This window comes from Prionailurus viverrinus, chromosome X (genome assembly GCF_022837055.1).
Source record: "Prionailurus viverrinus isolate Anna chromosome X, UM_Priviv_1.0, whole genome shotgun sequence".
Taxonomy (NCBI): Eukaryota; Metazoa; Chordata; class Mammalia; order Carnivora; family Felidae; genus Prionailurus; species Prionailurus viverrinus.
Genome location: NC_062579.1, coordinates 74018564 through 74033028, shown reverse-complemented (window position 1 = coordinate 74033028; position 14465 = coordinate 74018564). Strand labels below are relative to the sequence as shown.

The 14465-nt window shown below is 41.9% G+C and overlaps 1 protein-coding gene across 1 annotated transcript; it reads right to left on the bottom strand.

Moving 5' to 3' along the window:
• Positions 1-1047: 1047 nt before the first annotated feature.
• Positions 1048-13220, bottom strand: TMEM35A (transmembrane protein 35A). Its single transcript, XM_047843992.1, has 2 exons — positions 12984-13220; positions 1048-2851 (listed from the first exon to the last, which is right to left on the bottom strand). The coding sequence occupies exons 1-2, from the start codon at positions 13101-13103 to the stop codon at positions 2444-2446; spliced, it is 528 nt and encodes a 175-aa protein (XP_047699948.1). The 5' UTR covers positions 13104-13220; the 3' UTR covers positions 1048-2443.
• Between the last annotated feature and the right edge of the window lie 1245 nt (positions 13221-14465).

Below are 14465 nucleotides of genomic sequence, written 5' to 3'. Positions count from 1 at the left end.
GACAGCTGGATCTGCCCTCTTTATACCGAGGTTGGGCAGCCATATCTTCCAGGGTTTGCTAGAAACCTGTGTCCTAAAGTAGGTGTGGCACCTTGCACGTAACCCGCCAGGCAACACGTAAAGATTTCTAACTTTGGGGAATCAGTGAGTTTTAAAGAAACTGGCTAAAACAGCAACATGGGCTTAGTCTGAGACCTGAGTTTGGTCCCTAGTTTAATCTCTTAACTAGAGTAGGAATTAGAGAGGAAAGGTAAACTGAGTGGCTCTTACTGATTTTTTTTTTTTTGAGGCCAAAGCATACCCATAAACTGTAGGCAAAACTGTAAGAGAAAACTGAAATCTTAGGAAGAAATGACGAATCAAAGATTAAGTTGATATATTTTGGAAAGATGACACAGAAATTACTATTGACTGCATCTCATGATTTTCGGAGTACTTTCATGAACTGTTGTTTAATCATGCGTAAGAATTGAATGTTTGATATTTGCTATGACAGCTGCTCCTATCTAGTAAAACTGAAAATTTCTCAAGAGTCATTTTTCATACTTTTAATGATTTCATAGACCCAAATGTGAATTGGAAGGGATTTTAAACCTTCAATCCCCTTCCCTTTTGTAGATGGTGAAACTGGGGCTCTGAGTGGTGAAATAACTTTACTAATATTACAGGTCTGTGGCATTGGAATTTGTGCCACTTTGTGGACACACACAGTGAGAGAACACTGGTTCACCTTTATTTAATATACCTGCAATTTTCTCTGAAATCACTCTTCCACCTTCCCTTGGCATCATCTAGTGAAACAGAACTCCAAAAACCTGAAAATTGTATTGATCCTAATTCTATGGCTTTCTGTTTTATATGCTGACATCACAAAATTGTGGGGAAACTTAAAATGAGATTGGAAAGTTGATAACCTCGTTAGTATATTAAGTGATTATACTTCTTCTCTTTCTTCTCCCTTATCCAGAATCAGAAATAAAAGAGCCTGAATCGCTTGATATGACCCTTTCTTCCCAGATTTTCATTATTTGTCCAGGCAGTTTCCTCCAAATTTCAAAAATTTTTATTTTGAAAGAATGAGAGAAATAAGACAGAGGTATCAATTAACAAGAACAATGACACTGAAGAAAATACAATAATTTGTACTCCCCACACACACAACACCCCCACCCCTCTCCCCATCCCTGGCACAATAATATTAAAACCATCAAAGTACATCTAACAAGGAGAAACAGCAGTATGGAATGAAGAAAGCAATGTTTCATACTGCTCAATCCAACTAACCCATATCAAATGTCCTTCCCCCAGATAAATTCCACCCACCAGAATTGATAAAGAGGTGTAGAGGAGACAACCATGGGAGTAACTTGGATATCTGCTTACACTTGCAAAGTTCAGTGAAGATTCAATAGGAGTAGTGAGTCTGGCAGGGAAACACTGGTTACAGCTCCTCTGTCAAGTTTCAGATGATCTAAGAGAACAGCTAGAGTTTGAGATTCACAGAATTCTAACAGGACTAATCCCTGCTCCCTCAACTGCAACAGTGGAGCAGCTGCCAAATCCTGGTTAGCTGCTGAGAATAGTAGGAAGTGAGACAGCTTTTGGCTTAAGAAAATCCAAAAAAGAGGTCTGGTGACAAGTTACTGTGTCAGTTTCAAACTGTGAGTAAAGGAGCTTAGTAGGTTGGATTGGGGCAAAGGAAAGGTGAAACTTCCAATTTTATAACTTGAAGAATTAGATTATGTATGGACTGCATATATCCCTTCTTTTAATTAAACTGAATATAGAGTATTTAAAATTTCAACAACTGTTACAGTGGAGGCTGATCAGTATAACTCAGTGTCTCAAATTGAAAGAACTTTTTCCTAAAGTGATAAATTGGTTCTCAGCTTAATCTATTGAGAGAAATTCCCTCATGCCACAGAAACATATCACTTGATTTATACCAGAAGTAAGTAGGATTCTCTTTATAGGAGGTTTATTTTATTCTGCCCTTACTAGAATCAGTCTATAAAGGGAAGGATACCTGTGCAGGATTAGTTTAAGATCAGAGCCTTCTCCTCGCACCTGCATGCACGCGCACGCACACACACACACACACACACACACACACACAGTAAATACATTTTCCCACATATAGTCTTACAGTCACATGCTTGCTGGAGTCCATCTCACAAATACACTTCAATAGTTAGCCATATACATGTGCATGCAGCAAGATGTGAGAATTTCCCCGGAGTGATTAAAGGTGGTGCACTATGTCTATGTGGGGAGGTCATTTTAGGGTATAGGTGTACACAAGCCAATAGGGCCATTAACTTGCAGATTATATTTTTTCCTTTCCCTCAAGATAAATAAATCAAATGAAAAACACACACTGACATCTTCCTGGGTGTGATGGAGGCAACTGCCTGGAAGGTCCACTTTTTGCACTTTTGCTTTCCTATGATAACTTCATTTTGCCCTGAGGGGCCTTCTCATATAAGGAGGACTGCTCCTCTGCATTCCCGGAATTCCCTGCTTGCCCTGGTGGTGGTGAGGGCTTCTTCTCAGAAGACCGGTCTTCTGGCTTGCGAGCAATCAACAGGCGGCAGGTGAGCAGGATTCCAAACACCAGAGCATGGGCGTAGCGTTTGAGAGGATCACCAACTAGCTGATGGAAGAAGAGCACAGCCAACACGAGCAAGAGTAGGAAGAAGTTGGCCACATCTTTGGGACGCCCAGGCACAAGGGTCATGACAATGCCACAGGCCACCTCAAGAGCACCAATGCTTTTGCGGAGGAGAATGGAATTGATCCCCATTTTCTTCAGCAGAGGGAGGGCTCGGACATAGCTCTTGTAAGCACGTTTCTAGAGTGAAATACCATAAGGAATGCCACATTAACCATGATTTTAACATTAGAATGAAGAAAACACAAGCAAGGTCCTACTTCCCCACCATTCCCTTTCTATGTCCCCACTAGGTCCCAATTTTTTTTTTACTGTGGCCCCTAAGTAAAATCTTGTAATTAAGATGAGAAAAAAGCAAGCAATCTTCTGAGGACCCTGTGATCTGAACCTTAGTAACAGCACAAAAGAGAATTTGGCTTTATTGTTAGAAATTATTTTCTGATTATAAATCATAAACAACACTAAAAGCATTTAAAAAAACTTAGGGGTGCCCAGGTGGCTCAGCCAATTAAGCATCCAACTCTTGATTCCAGCTCAGTTCACGATCTCTTGGTTCTTGAGAACAAGCCCCTCATCGGGCTCTGTGCTGACAGCATGGAGCCTGCTTGGGATTCTCTCTTTCCCTTTCCCTCTGCCCCTCCTGATTGTGCTCTCTAAATAAATAAATAAATAAATAAATAAATAAATAAATAAACATTTAAAAAATAAATAAAAGAAATTTTATTGGGCCCATAAAATCTGGTATGGATTAGCCATATCTACATTTTCTAGCGCTTGCCTCATCCAAACCCAGTTGAATATGAATACCAACCAAAATGAAACAAGGCAAGGCACATTATGGTAAAGCTTCACTAATTTAGACTTCCCTAATTTGGAATCTGATAAGTCAGACAAAAACTGAGCTAGAGTTTATATCTGTGTAATCTGTAAAAATTAAAAAGTGAGTGCTATGTGAATAGAAAAATACAAATGTATGCAAATACTAGACCCTTATATATCTTTAAAATATAGTAAGATAAAAATCATTCTCATGGCCATTGAGATAAATCCTTAGGCCTTTACAAGACACTACTTTGATTAGCCTGGTGCAAGTTCATTAATTTTAATTCAACAAATATTTATTAAACACCTACCATGGATTATGCAATGGAGATAAGGAGGTAAATAAGACAGGGTCAAGAAGCTCTTGGTCTAGTGGCAGGAAATAGATACATAAAACACCAGTAAAGAGCAGTGTGGTTAACAGCACATGATAGAAGCCTGTACAAGGTCTAATTATAGCCCAAAGTGAGACATCATAGAACAGAGAAGGGAGTCATTGGATACATTACAAAGCAGTAAGATTATATTGACCTTAGAGTAATAGATAATCATATTTTTCACTGTATTCAGATTGGCCTGATCCTCATTTTTTAGTAAATCAATGAGATTTCATCAAATGTCTTACTAGGTGGGCCCACTGCTTTGTTTTTAGTAAGTATCCATTAATTCATTCAATATTTATTAGTGCCTCCTTGTGCTAGGCGCTGTACTAGGTACTTTGGATACAGATGTCAATCATTCAAAGGCCCTGCCTTCCTGAAGCTTGAGTTTATATGATGAAAAGTAATGTAAATACAGAAGTGCAATAAAGTGTAATGGGTGCTGAATAAAATCATATAGTGGATAGAGTAGAGGCAAGCCAGAGTGGTGAAGTCTCCCTAGATGGAAACTGAGAAAAGCTAGAGTGGAATATTAAAGGAAGAGCAGGTGTTTGCAATATCAACAAGGGAAGCTCATTGGGGCACAGGAAAATGGACGAGCAAAGGCCCTGAAGCACAAAACTGATGTGTGTGTTTCAAACACTGCCCCAGTTGAGTATAGGTTGGAGGAGGGAGAGGTCAGAGTAAGACATGAGACAGGGGAGATAGATATGAATAATGGATCATGAAAACTATATATATCCTTTTATATATGTCTATATGTGTGTCACCGTGAGATCATGGAGAACTATATATGTTGTGTTGGAGAGGTGGACTTTATCCTATAAGCCAGGAGGAGTAACATAATTTGCTTTTGAGAAAGGTCCCTTTGGAAGTAATGTGGAGGATGGATTGGGAGAGGTATGCTTGGAAGCAAGGAAACCAAATAAGAGTAGGGTAATGACAGTAAGGAGAGAGGGAAGGGACAGTCAAGGATACTTTTAATGCAAAATCAACAGAATTTGGTGTCATATTGGATGTGGACACTGAGGGAGAGGGATACATCAAGAAAGATTCTCTGTTCTCTGGATTGGGTACCTGCATAGAAGAGTGTTACCATTCTCCAAGTTTGGGGATGCATCTGGAAGAACAAGTTGGGGGTGGGGCAAGGGGTAGGAAGGAATAAGGGACTCGATTTGGGGTTTTTTTTAGTTGAAGTATCTCTAAGACATCTAAGTGGGGATGTCTTGTAGGCAGCTCAGTATGAGAGATCTGGGATAAAGATACAGAATGGATAGTCATCAGTATCCCAGGTAGAATGTATTCAGTAGGGAAAATTGTGTGACAGATGTTTAAGAAATGGAAAAAGGAAGAGAATCCACAAAGTAGACAGAAGAGAGTGTAGTCAGAAAAGTATGGGGAAAGCCAAAAGACAAGGTCATGGGGCCCAAGGTTTTCAAGAAGAGAATAATCAAAAGTTCCATATGCAAGGCAAGGATTATAAGAATCAGGAAGAAAGCCAACTTGACCTCTTAGAAGCATCTGGCACTTAGAATATGTTCACACAATCTAGGTTTGGAACAAATGTTAAGTCATTTCTCTCACTTCTGGATAAGTGAATACACCTTATTTCATGGATTAATTATCATGAGTGGCACAAGATAATCCTCTATGAGGACTGTTAAAAGACCAATGGTTCAGTGGAAAATACCCCATGGGTTTTGATTCAAACAGACTTGCCTTTAAATCCCATCTCTGTCGCTTTCTACTTGGGTGTCCATAGGCAAATTATTTTACCTCTCTGAGCCTCATTTTCCTGGCCAGGGTTAAGATTAAAGTGAAATGAGCAAGGCTATTTGCCTGGAATGCAAAATTTAAGAGGGCACCAAAAACACTTCTTGATTAAGGTAGATAATATCTGTAAAGAACAAAATATCAAAACTTTAAGTAAAGGCAAGATCCAAGTCAGCACTTGCACAGCTCTGCTTCACTTACCTCTTCCTAATCCTGGCCCTGTCAGATCCTGTGTTTAACATTCCACCTCACCCTGTCCCTGAGCACATAAAGAAACACAGCAAGTTAGACATTCTTCCTCCCTCATCCCATTTTCGGTTAATCAGGGATTTTGACAGAAATTAGGGGAGAGGTTCACCAGTAAGCAGTGGAAACCCTGGGCTGAACTGAGCCCAAATGGAGCAGAGCATAGATGAGGGTTAGGGCACCTGGTAGTGGGGAAAAGTATGCCTGTTTCCTCTTGCTGTTAAACTAGATGCCACCTGCCAACTCTTTCCACTCTGCACTCTGGTGACAATAGCAGGGCAACATTAAGGAAAGAAACCTAAACCCAAGAGGCTTCCTTAACACTTTTAAGTAAGGACCATTTCTAATTAACAACACAAAGCTTCCCAAAAGGCAGTTCCTAATCCTAAATGTAAGCTTCTGACAAGATGAATGCAGGAGATAAGAAGAATTTCTTACAGTCAAGTTCAGAGCCAAGACTTTCAGATGCTGGCTGAGTGGCTTCTGGAAATGGTCCTGTTTTGGCTAAGACTAACCACCCATCATTCAATAATAGATTCTTAACTATACCAGAGTGGAATCTGTAGCATTCGGCCAAATTCCAGGTCTTTAAATAAAGTTCCTAAGACTTCAGCGACCTTTATTTTCTTTTTTCTTTTTAATATTTATTTATTTCTGAGAGATGGAGACAGAGCACAAGTGGGGGAGGGGCAGGGAGAGAGGGAGCCACAGAATCTGAAGCAGGCTCCAGGCTCTGAGCTTTCAGCACAGAGCCTGACACGGGGCTGGAACTCACGAACCATGAGATCATGACCTGAGCCGCAGTCACCCAGGCACCCATAGTGACCTTTTTTTTTCTTTACATTTGCTGTAACTCCTTATTACTTTTTCAGTTGTTTATCTAACTTCTTAAACAACAGCTGTGGCTCTTTTATGAGGCTATTGCCTCTTTATTTCCCTTCTTTCCTACAGAGGAAACTGCATTGACCATAAGTCATTTCATCAAATCTTTAGTTCAAAGTTGAGTAGGTACAGATAGCACCTATTCTCCAGGACTCTAGACAGGGAGTGTTTAATTTGTTAGAGATGGGACTCAGCTTGGGTGGGGTCTTGAAATTATAGGAAGCCCTTTATTCTTTCTCCTGTGGAGTAGGATGGAGACATCAAAAGAATCCTACCATTGTTAGCCCCATCAATGTTTGGTCTGGGCCACTTCAGTTCTAACAATAGAAGGGTCGCATGTCTTGAGTCTATTATAGTAACTAGATCTCTAAAGACTTTAATTGTTTTAATAGTAAGAATAAAGAGAGTTGACCTAGTCACTCTCCCAAAAGGCTCTCACAGATCACTTTGTTAGATCTGTTTCCTTTCCATTGCAACGACCTAGACCCTGTAACCATAGTTTCCTTATAGGGCAAGGAAGCAAGAAAAGAGGAGTGTTTAGTCAAATGTTTCAAATCCCTTCAATGGGAAGCATACAGCAATATCCTTGGGCTGAGATTCTTAAGATAAGCTAAATTTCAATTTTAGTTTTGCCCCTAAGTTGCTTGGAGAAAATTATTAAGTATTTTATTATCTGGGTTTCCCCTTTTATAAATTAAATGTGCAGTTTGGAGATTTAATAAAGAATCACAGCATCATGGCATCAACCAAGGGCCACAAACACACATTTCATAATTAATGAACCACACAATGAGAAGACCATGTGTTTGTAAGCCACAGTGATTATTTTAATGGTAATAACAATGAATCAAACAGGTCTATTTTTATTGTATGAGAAAATATGATTCAGACATGAGTCAAAAACATATGGAGCCTTTCTTTAGTCATACTTTTTTTTCTTTTTGTCATTTACTATTCACAACACACCAGGGTCCATGATCTCATGTTAATGATATTAAATTTGAACAGCTCAAAACTGCCTAATTACGAAGCACCAGAGTGGTTCAGTCAGTTAAGTGTCTGACTCTTGATTTCAGATTGGGTCATGATCTCACGATTTGTGAGATCGAGCCCCACGTCAGGCTCTGCACTGACAATGCAGAGCCTGCTTGGGATTCTCTCTCTCCCTTCCTCTCTGTCCCTCCCCTGCTCTCTCTCTCTCTCACTCTCAAAATAAATAAATAAACATTTTTTAAAAACTGTCTAATTACATTCATCTTCAAGTGCAATTAATAACTGTTCCAAGTCAGCTAACAGGACAAAATGCAGAGGCCAAGTGGTTTGGTCCACTTCAGTATATTTATGCCAGTTAGGTAAAAGAAAAAAAAATGGCTAATCTACTGTGTACCTCCATTTATATAAAGTTCAAAAACAGGTAAAACTAACTTACATTTTTAGAATTCAGGAAAATAATTACTCTTGGGGAGGTAGTAGCTGAAAGGAGCCCCAAGGGGGGTTTCTGGGGAGCTGGTAACAGTCTGTTTGTTGATATGGGTGCTGGTTGCACAGGAGTATTCTGAAAATTCTTTGAGCAGTTCATTTATGTTAGGTACACGTTTCAGAATGCTATTCTTCACTAAAATTTACAGAGAAAAAAACTATATGAAAGCCAAAGAGGGCACTGACAAAAATATATTTTGGCTAAAATTCTCAGCCTGGTTGCTATCTTAGACAGTAAAGGCTGTCTTAGACCATAACCGCTGCAGAATATACTGACTCAAGTATGATTTTCCTGCATCTCTGTAGGGAAAAAGTGCCATATGTGAATTATTATTTCCTAAGGGCAATAAAAAGCCATCACGTGTTTAATTGTCAACTATCCATGTGAATGATAAACACATTTTAAGCAATTCTCTTCCCCACTGTTATATAGTACGTACCTAAAGAGGAAGCTGGGAAACCTGGTCCTGCTAACCAAACTGCATTTTAGGGCAGAAGAATCTGACTTCAACTGTTAAAGAAAGGTAGCTCTGAAACAAGCACAGCTGTTGGCCATTGAGGGGCTACAAGTTCCTTGGCATAAACTCCAATGTAGTTTAGCGTGGGATGGCTAGTTGTATGAACTAAGTAAAGTCACTTCACATCTCAGGGTCAGTTTCCTCTCTGACAGAATAAAGGTACTGTACCACCTCAGAGAGCAGTCTAGGCATCAGTGAATTACTGTCTTATTACCTAGCTGGAAAGCAGTTAATGGCGGTGATTGGAAGCATAAAAGATTACCTAAGGGCATTAAATAAACTGCCCAAACATGAGGGCATTTGACTATAAGATAAGCAAATCAATCAAATCAACAAACCTTCCCTATGAGGGGATGTAAAGAAGCAGAGACTTGCCCTGTTTTCCTTAGGGCCACAATCCCTTGGCTTCATTGTGACAGGAATTTGGCATTTTCTTACCATTCTACATGGGGCCCCTTTTGACTACAGAATGGAACCACTGCTACAAAGAGCTGAATACCAAATTTAGAGCAAGTCAACCATTTGTTTGTTCCCCATCACTGCACAGGAAGCTGCTTAGCAACATTTGTAAGCGTTGTCTCCTAATTTCAAGTGAATTAATGAAGGTATTTAGTCAAGGGAGTGATCAGTCATATTGAATTCACGTGGGCTTTAGAGTACTCTATAATGATACTTGCTAAATTTGGAGGAGGTATGGGGCGACACACACCAAATGGGCAATTCAGAGAGACATCTGGAAGTTCTGCATGGAATCCACTGTGCATTACGCAGCAGCAAGTGTGGAGTTTTCAATATTAGCTAATTGCATAAATGTCTGTTCACCAGGGCACATGAAAATAGCATCTTGCTCTTCTAAATGCCTGATTTCAATCCCTTAAACTGACCATTCAAATTAGTCAGGAAGCCACTGCATAATGTAGAATCCATGATCATCATTACTTCACCCAGAGCATTTCTTAAACACTCACTATATGTAAACACTATACCAGATGCTTCCATATATAATCTCGATTAATATTTGCAACAAATTTCTGAGGTAAAGTTGAGGAAATGAGGAAACTGAGACACCAAGAATGTCAGGACTCAAGCCCAAAGCTATCTGACCAAAAGCCTATGCTCCATCCATTAACTTTTCCTGGCTTCTGCAGTATACAGGAAAGAAGTTCATAGTCATGTGTCCATTTGGTTCTTAGCAACGATTCTCCATGGAGGGGACAACACATAGGCATAACACTAATGGTTTTAGAACAGGGGAAAAATAGTGGCAGAAAAGAAAAAAACCAAAATTCTAAATTTGAAAAATTGGTTTCAAAGTAAAAGTATGGATTGGTGCAATTGTACTGTTACAAAAAAGAAGCAAGAATGTGCCAGGTATTTTCAAGAATCAGTTGTAAGTTCTGACATCCAAAAAGGCAGTTGTGATCATTAATGACTCCTCTACTGAGAGTACTGAGTCATGGACTTGGTTTCTAATCTCTGCTCCCACAACAGTTTACCCTATGATATTGGATCAGTTTAATCCATCAGTAAAATAAGAATAACTAATTAAATGAATTTACCTCACTGATATGTTTTAAAGAACAAATAATCTTTAAACTACCACACTTTGAGATCTTGTAAGAAAAGCCACTGCAGGCAATGCATGACTATCAATGCAGAGGAATCACTCCTACATGGAAAACAGAAAATTCCAAATAATCATCACAGCTGATCTAGAGTTGGGGTCCTGAGGGGCCATATGCCCTTATAAGAGCAAGAAATGGCTCCTGTACTACATAATCAAGATCCAACCAGAGAAATCTGAAGGGTGGTGACCAGCCAAGAGAATGCTCCAATAATTCATTCATTTGCTCATCCATTCAACAAATATAAACTGAGCCCCTTCTTTGTACTAGAATTGAATTTTTCCCGTTTCCTATGGATTCAAGAATAAAGCTAGGCCAGCCCAGGACTGGTGCAGTGGGCCCTGTGCCCATCTCCAGCCTGGGGCCCAATGTTCAATGCAGGAGGGGACCTTGGAAAAGGCAATCTGAAAATCCTCCTCAAGCTTCACATTACTGTGAGGTCTACCTCCCAGCTAGATACAGTTCTTCCATTCCCTCCAGATGCCCCTAAACACATAATCACAGAATTGTGTGTACACACACACACACACACAACACACACAATGTTTCTGTCCTGCTGTATTAGCTTACACCTATTTAAACATGTTCCTTTATATGATATGAAAATTTGATATTGGTTTCTTCTGACTTTCATTAGACTGCAATAAACAGCTTGACCCCCTAGGAAGAAACCTACTATAAACCCATTGGTGGCTGGTCCTCCTCAGGAACTCCTGCCAAGCTGGCAGAAAGCTTCCTGGGTGACTCCATCTTAGTTGGATTGCCTGCAGAGCCTAACATTGTACTTAGGGTGCAGCTTGGGGGAGGGGGCTCTAAAACAGCTGAGGAGGGCCTGGGGGACAGGGAGTATACTGAAGAAGCGTACTATGTCCTGAGGAAAGGGAAAGCTCAAAAATACCTAAGGTGCACACACAAACATAGAAATATCTGCACATACTAAAAGTAAAGAAAAGCAAGAGCATATTCACGTATTTATAATCTAACACCAAACTACTACCACCAAGACAAAAATATAGTGGCATGTCCCTCCCACCCTGTCCCTCTGCCTTTGGTGGCTTCTGCTACCCCACCTCCCTGCCCCTCCCCAGTGCAGGCTGCCTTGGATACTCATTTTGACCTGATTTCAATTCCATCTGGTCAAGCGTGATGGGAGGAGGGGAGGGGAGAAGAAGAAATATATTAGGATTTGCCACTGGGGCTAGACCTAGACCCTTGAGTCCCAGCCACCCTCCCCCACCTCAGGGTGATCCTGTGATGAGAGAGACATGGAAAGCACCAGCTTAAACCCTGACACAGAAGCCAGAGCTGCCTGCAAACATTTTCTGAGCATCTACAATTTGCCAGTCTCCATCCATTTGCAGCTCCCATTGAGGAGCCCTCGAAGGCTCCGCAGTGGGCTCCAGGAGAGCTATTTATTCCTGTCAACGTGTGGGGCTATTCCTCCTTGCCTCAGTCCTAATGGGGAGTCCCTCTTGCCTCTTTTCTCTCTCCCTTCCTGTTCCTCCCCTAAGCTCCTTTCCTTCTTGACCTTGAGAGCTCAGTAATGGGTTCCCTCCCATTACTGGCAGTCTGGCAAAGGCAGTGAGAAACAGGTTCTCTTCAGCTGGGGCAGGTAAATGAAGAGGCAAAGTGACGGGGAGAGGCGAGAGACAGAAAGTGCTGGAAACATCCCCTGCCATCCCCTAGCACTCTACAGCATAGGAACAAGTCCTCTTCACGTCCAACTAGGGAGAGCAGCCCAGCCCCCAGGTTGCAGAGGAAATGTTTTGACCAGTCACCTTTGGTTATTCCAACTCTGCAGAAGGGAAAACCTGCAGAGGACCTGGCCCTGAGCATCCACAGGGCAAGATGGGGATTATGGATTATTTCGCAGGAGCGAAGAGGCAGACTTTGCAGATTTTGCAGATTAGCCCACAAACACAATACAACACAACACAACACAACACAACACAACATCCAGGTCTCCCTTGAGTGTAAGGGAGGAAGCAGGTGCTCAGTGACCTTTATTTGGGCCAAGACTGCTTTGTTTCAAGCATACAGACACAACACACCCAGGGGGCTAGGGGATCAGTTCTCCTCCTGGAATGAGGAATACCTTTCCTGCCCCTAAAAAAATCACCAGTTTTAGTAGCCCTTTCTCCTCCAGCTGTTTCCCTCCTTCCCCTTTGTTCTTCCCGAAGATGAATAAACTCTCCAGCTTGCTAAACTCCTAGCTCCAGGGGAAGGAATCAGACTTGCAGACTGGTTGCCCACACTTTGGGTGTGCTAGAAGGAGGGAAGGGTTCCTGCCAAAGACAGGTGCTACGCAGGTCTCAGCCTTCTGGTTTATTTGGAGGTGGAGGTGTACTCGCTGGGCAACCCCTCCCCCAACTGGTGTTCAGTAGCTCCAAAACAGTTGCTCCTGGCATAGCCCACATCGCTCTTGCCCAGATGCTCCTTCAGAGCTGCAAAGTTGTTGGGGAGAAGGGATGGTTCGGGTGGGGGTAGGGGTGAAGGGGGTGGGACCACGGACGGGGAAGAAAAGAAGGGGAGAGGTACTCGCAATCCCTCGGGGGTGCGTCCCTCATCACCCATTTGTTTCACTTACCATCTCACTGTAGGCATCTTTGCTGAGCCTGGGGGTCAACTTGATAGTTCCCATGAAAACAAAGAAGAGTCCCAGGGCCACTGAGAGGGCCACGACAGTTACGGTTCTGGGGGACGCCATGGGGTTACCAAGGCAGGTCCCAACCAATCCTTCGGCTTTGCGCACCCTGTCTAAGGCGCAGACAGCACAGGGAGAGCTAGAAGGAAGGAGAGCTAGAGGGATGCTGCGGAGGCAGCAGGCAGCTAGAATGACAAAGGAAGAGGAGGGAGCTCGGGAGAAAAATTGAGAGATTGAGATTCAACCTCTCTCACTACAACAATCGCTGGGTCCTAATGCCCTACGCTTACTCCTCACTGGCCAAAAGCACAGTCTAGAAGTTAAATGGAGCCCTCCACGGAGGTGGAAACTTAAAATGGGGAAGTCGTAAAATTAGGAAAAGGTAGGTTATGGTTCGAGTTCAGTCCCTGGGCTGTCTCCGGAATGAGGAATCAGGGAAGACCTCCTTTCCACCACTTCCCACCAGGAGCACTTTTCATTTCTATAGCCCTCTAGTTAATTCACTCCACTCTCGTTTTTCAACCTCCCTCCTTCTCTCCCCTTTTCCTTTCCTTCAGTCGAAAACATTACTCCTCAGTTTGCTGGTTTCTGCAGTGGGTAACATTCAAGGATAAAACTGCAAAGTTTCCAGCTCCATTGCTGCTGAAGAACGCTTTATCTTTCTCTTCCTCAAAAACTTTTAATGGCTCCCATTGCCCAGTGGTTAACTCCAGGGTTTTAAATTAGGCATTTGAGGCCCTCCGCATTTTGACCCCTGCCTCTCTTTGGAGGTTTATCTCCCAATAGCTCCCATGCCACCCCTTATCTCCTATCTACTCATGGCCCCATAAACCTGAGCTTTCCCACCTCTCCCTATTCCATCACTCTTCATTAACATTCAACCTTTTCCTCAATGTCACCTCCTCTGGAAAGCCTTTCCTGATCCATTCCCAGCTGGATATCCTTTCTCCATCCTCTGATTTCCTGTAACAATAACCAATGTTTGTTGACTGTTTACTAAGTGCTAGACACTGCCCTTTACTTGTATTAACTCATTCAGTCTTTTTATTTATTTATTTATTTATTTATTTATTTATTTAGAGAGAATTCCAAGCAGGCTCTGTTCTGTCAGTGCAGAGCCCAACACATTGCTCAATCCCACAAACCATGGGATCATGCCACGAACTGTGAACTGTGGGATCATGACCTGAGTCGAGATCAAGAGTTGGAGGTTTCACCGACTGAGACACCCAGGTGCCCCAACTCATTCAGTCTTTACAGCAACACTGTAAGCTAGGTATGAACTCCCCACCCCACACACACCCTTTTGATGAGGCAGTGTTCATTAATAGTCTAGAGTCAGGTCCAGAAGGTCCAGGGTTTAAATGCCACCTCTGCAACTAACTAACTAACTCTGTGAACTTGGATAAGTCTCCCAACTTCCCC

Coding starts and splice junctions, on each gene's coding strand:
- TMEM35A (XM_047843992.1), bottom strand. CDS start 13,103: ATGGCGTCCCCCAGAACCGTAACTGTCGTGGCCCTCTCAGTGGCCCTG. Junction 2,852..12,983: donor AAGATGCCTACAGTGAGATG/GTAAGTGAAACA, acceptor ATTTCACTCTAG/AAACGTGCTTACAAGAGCTA.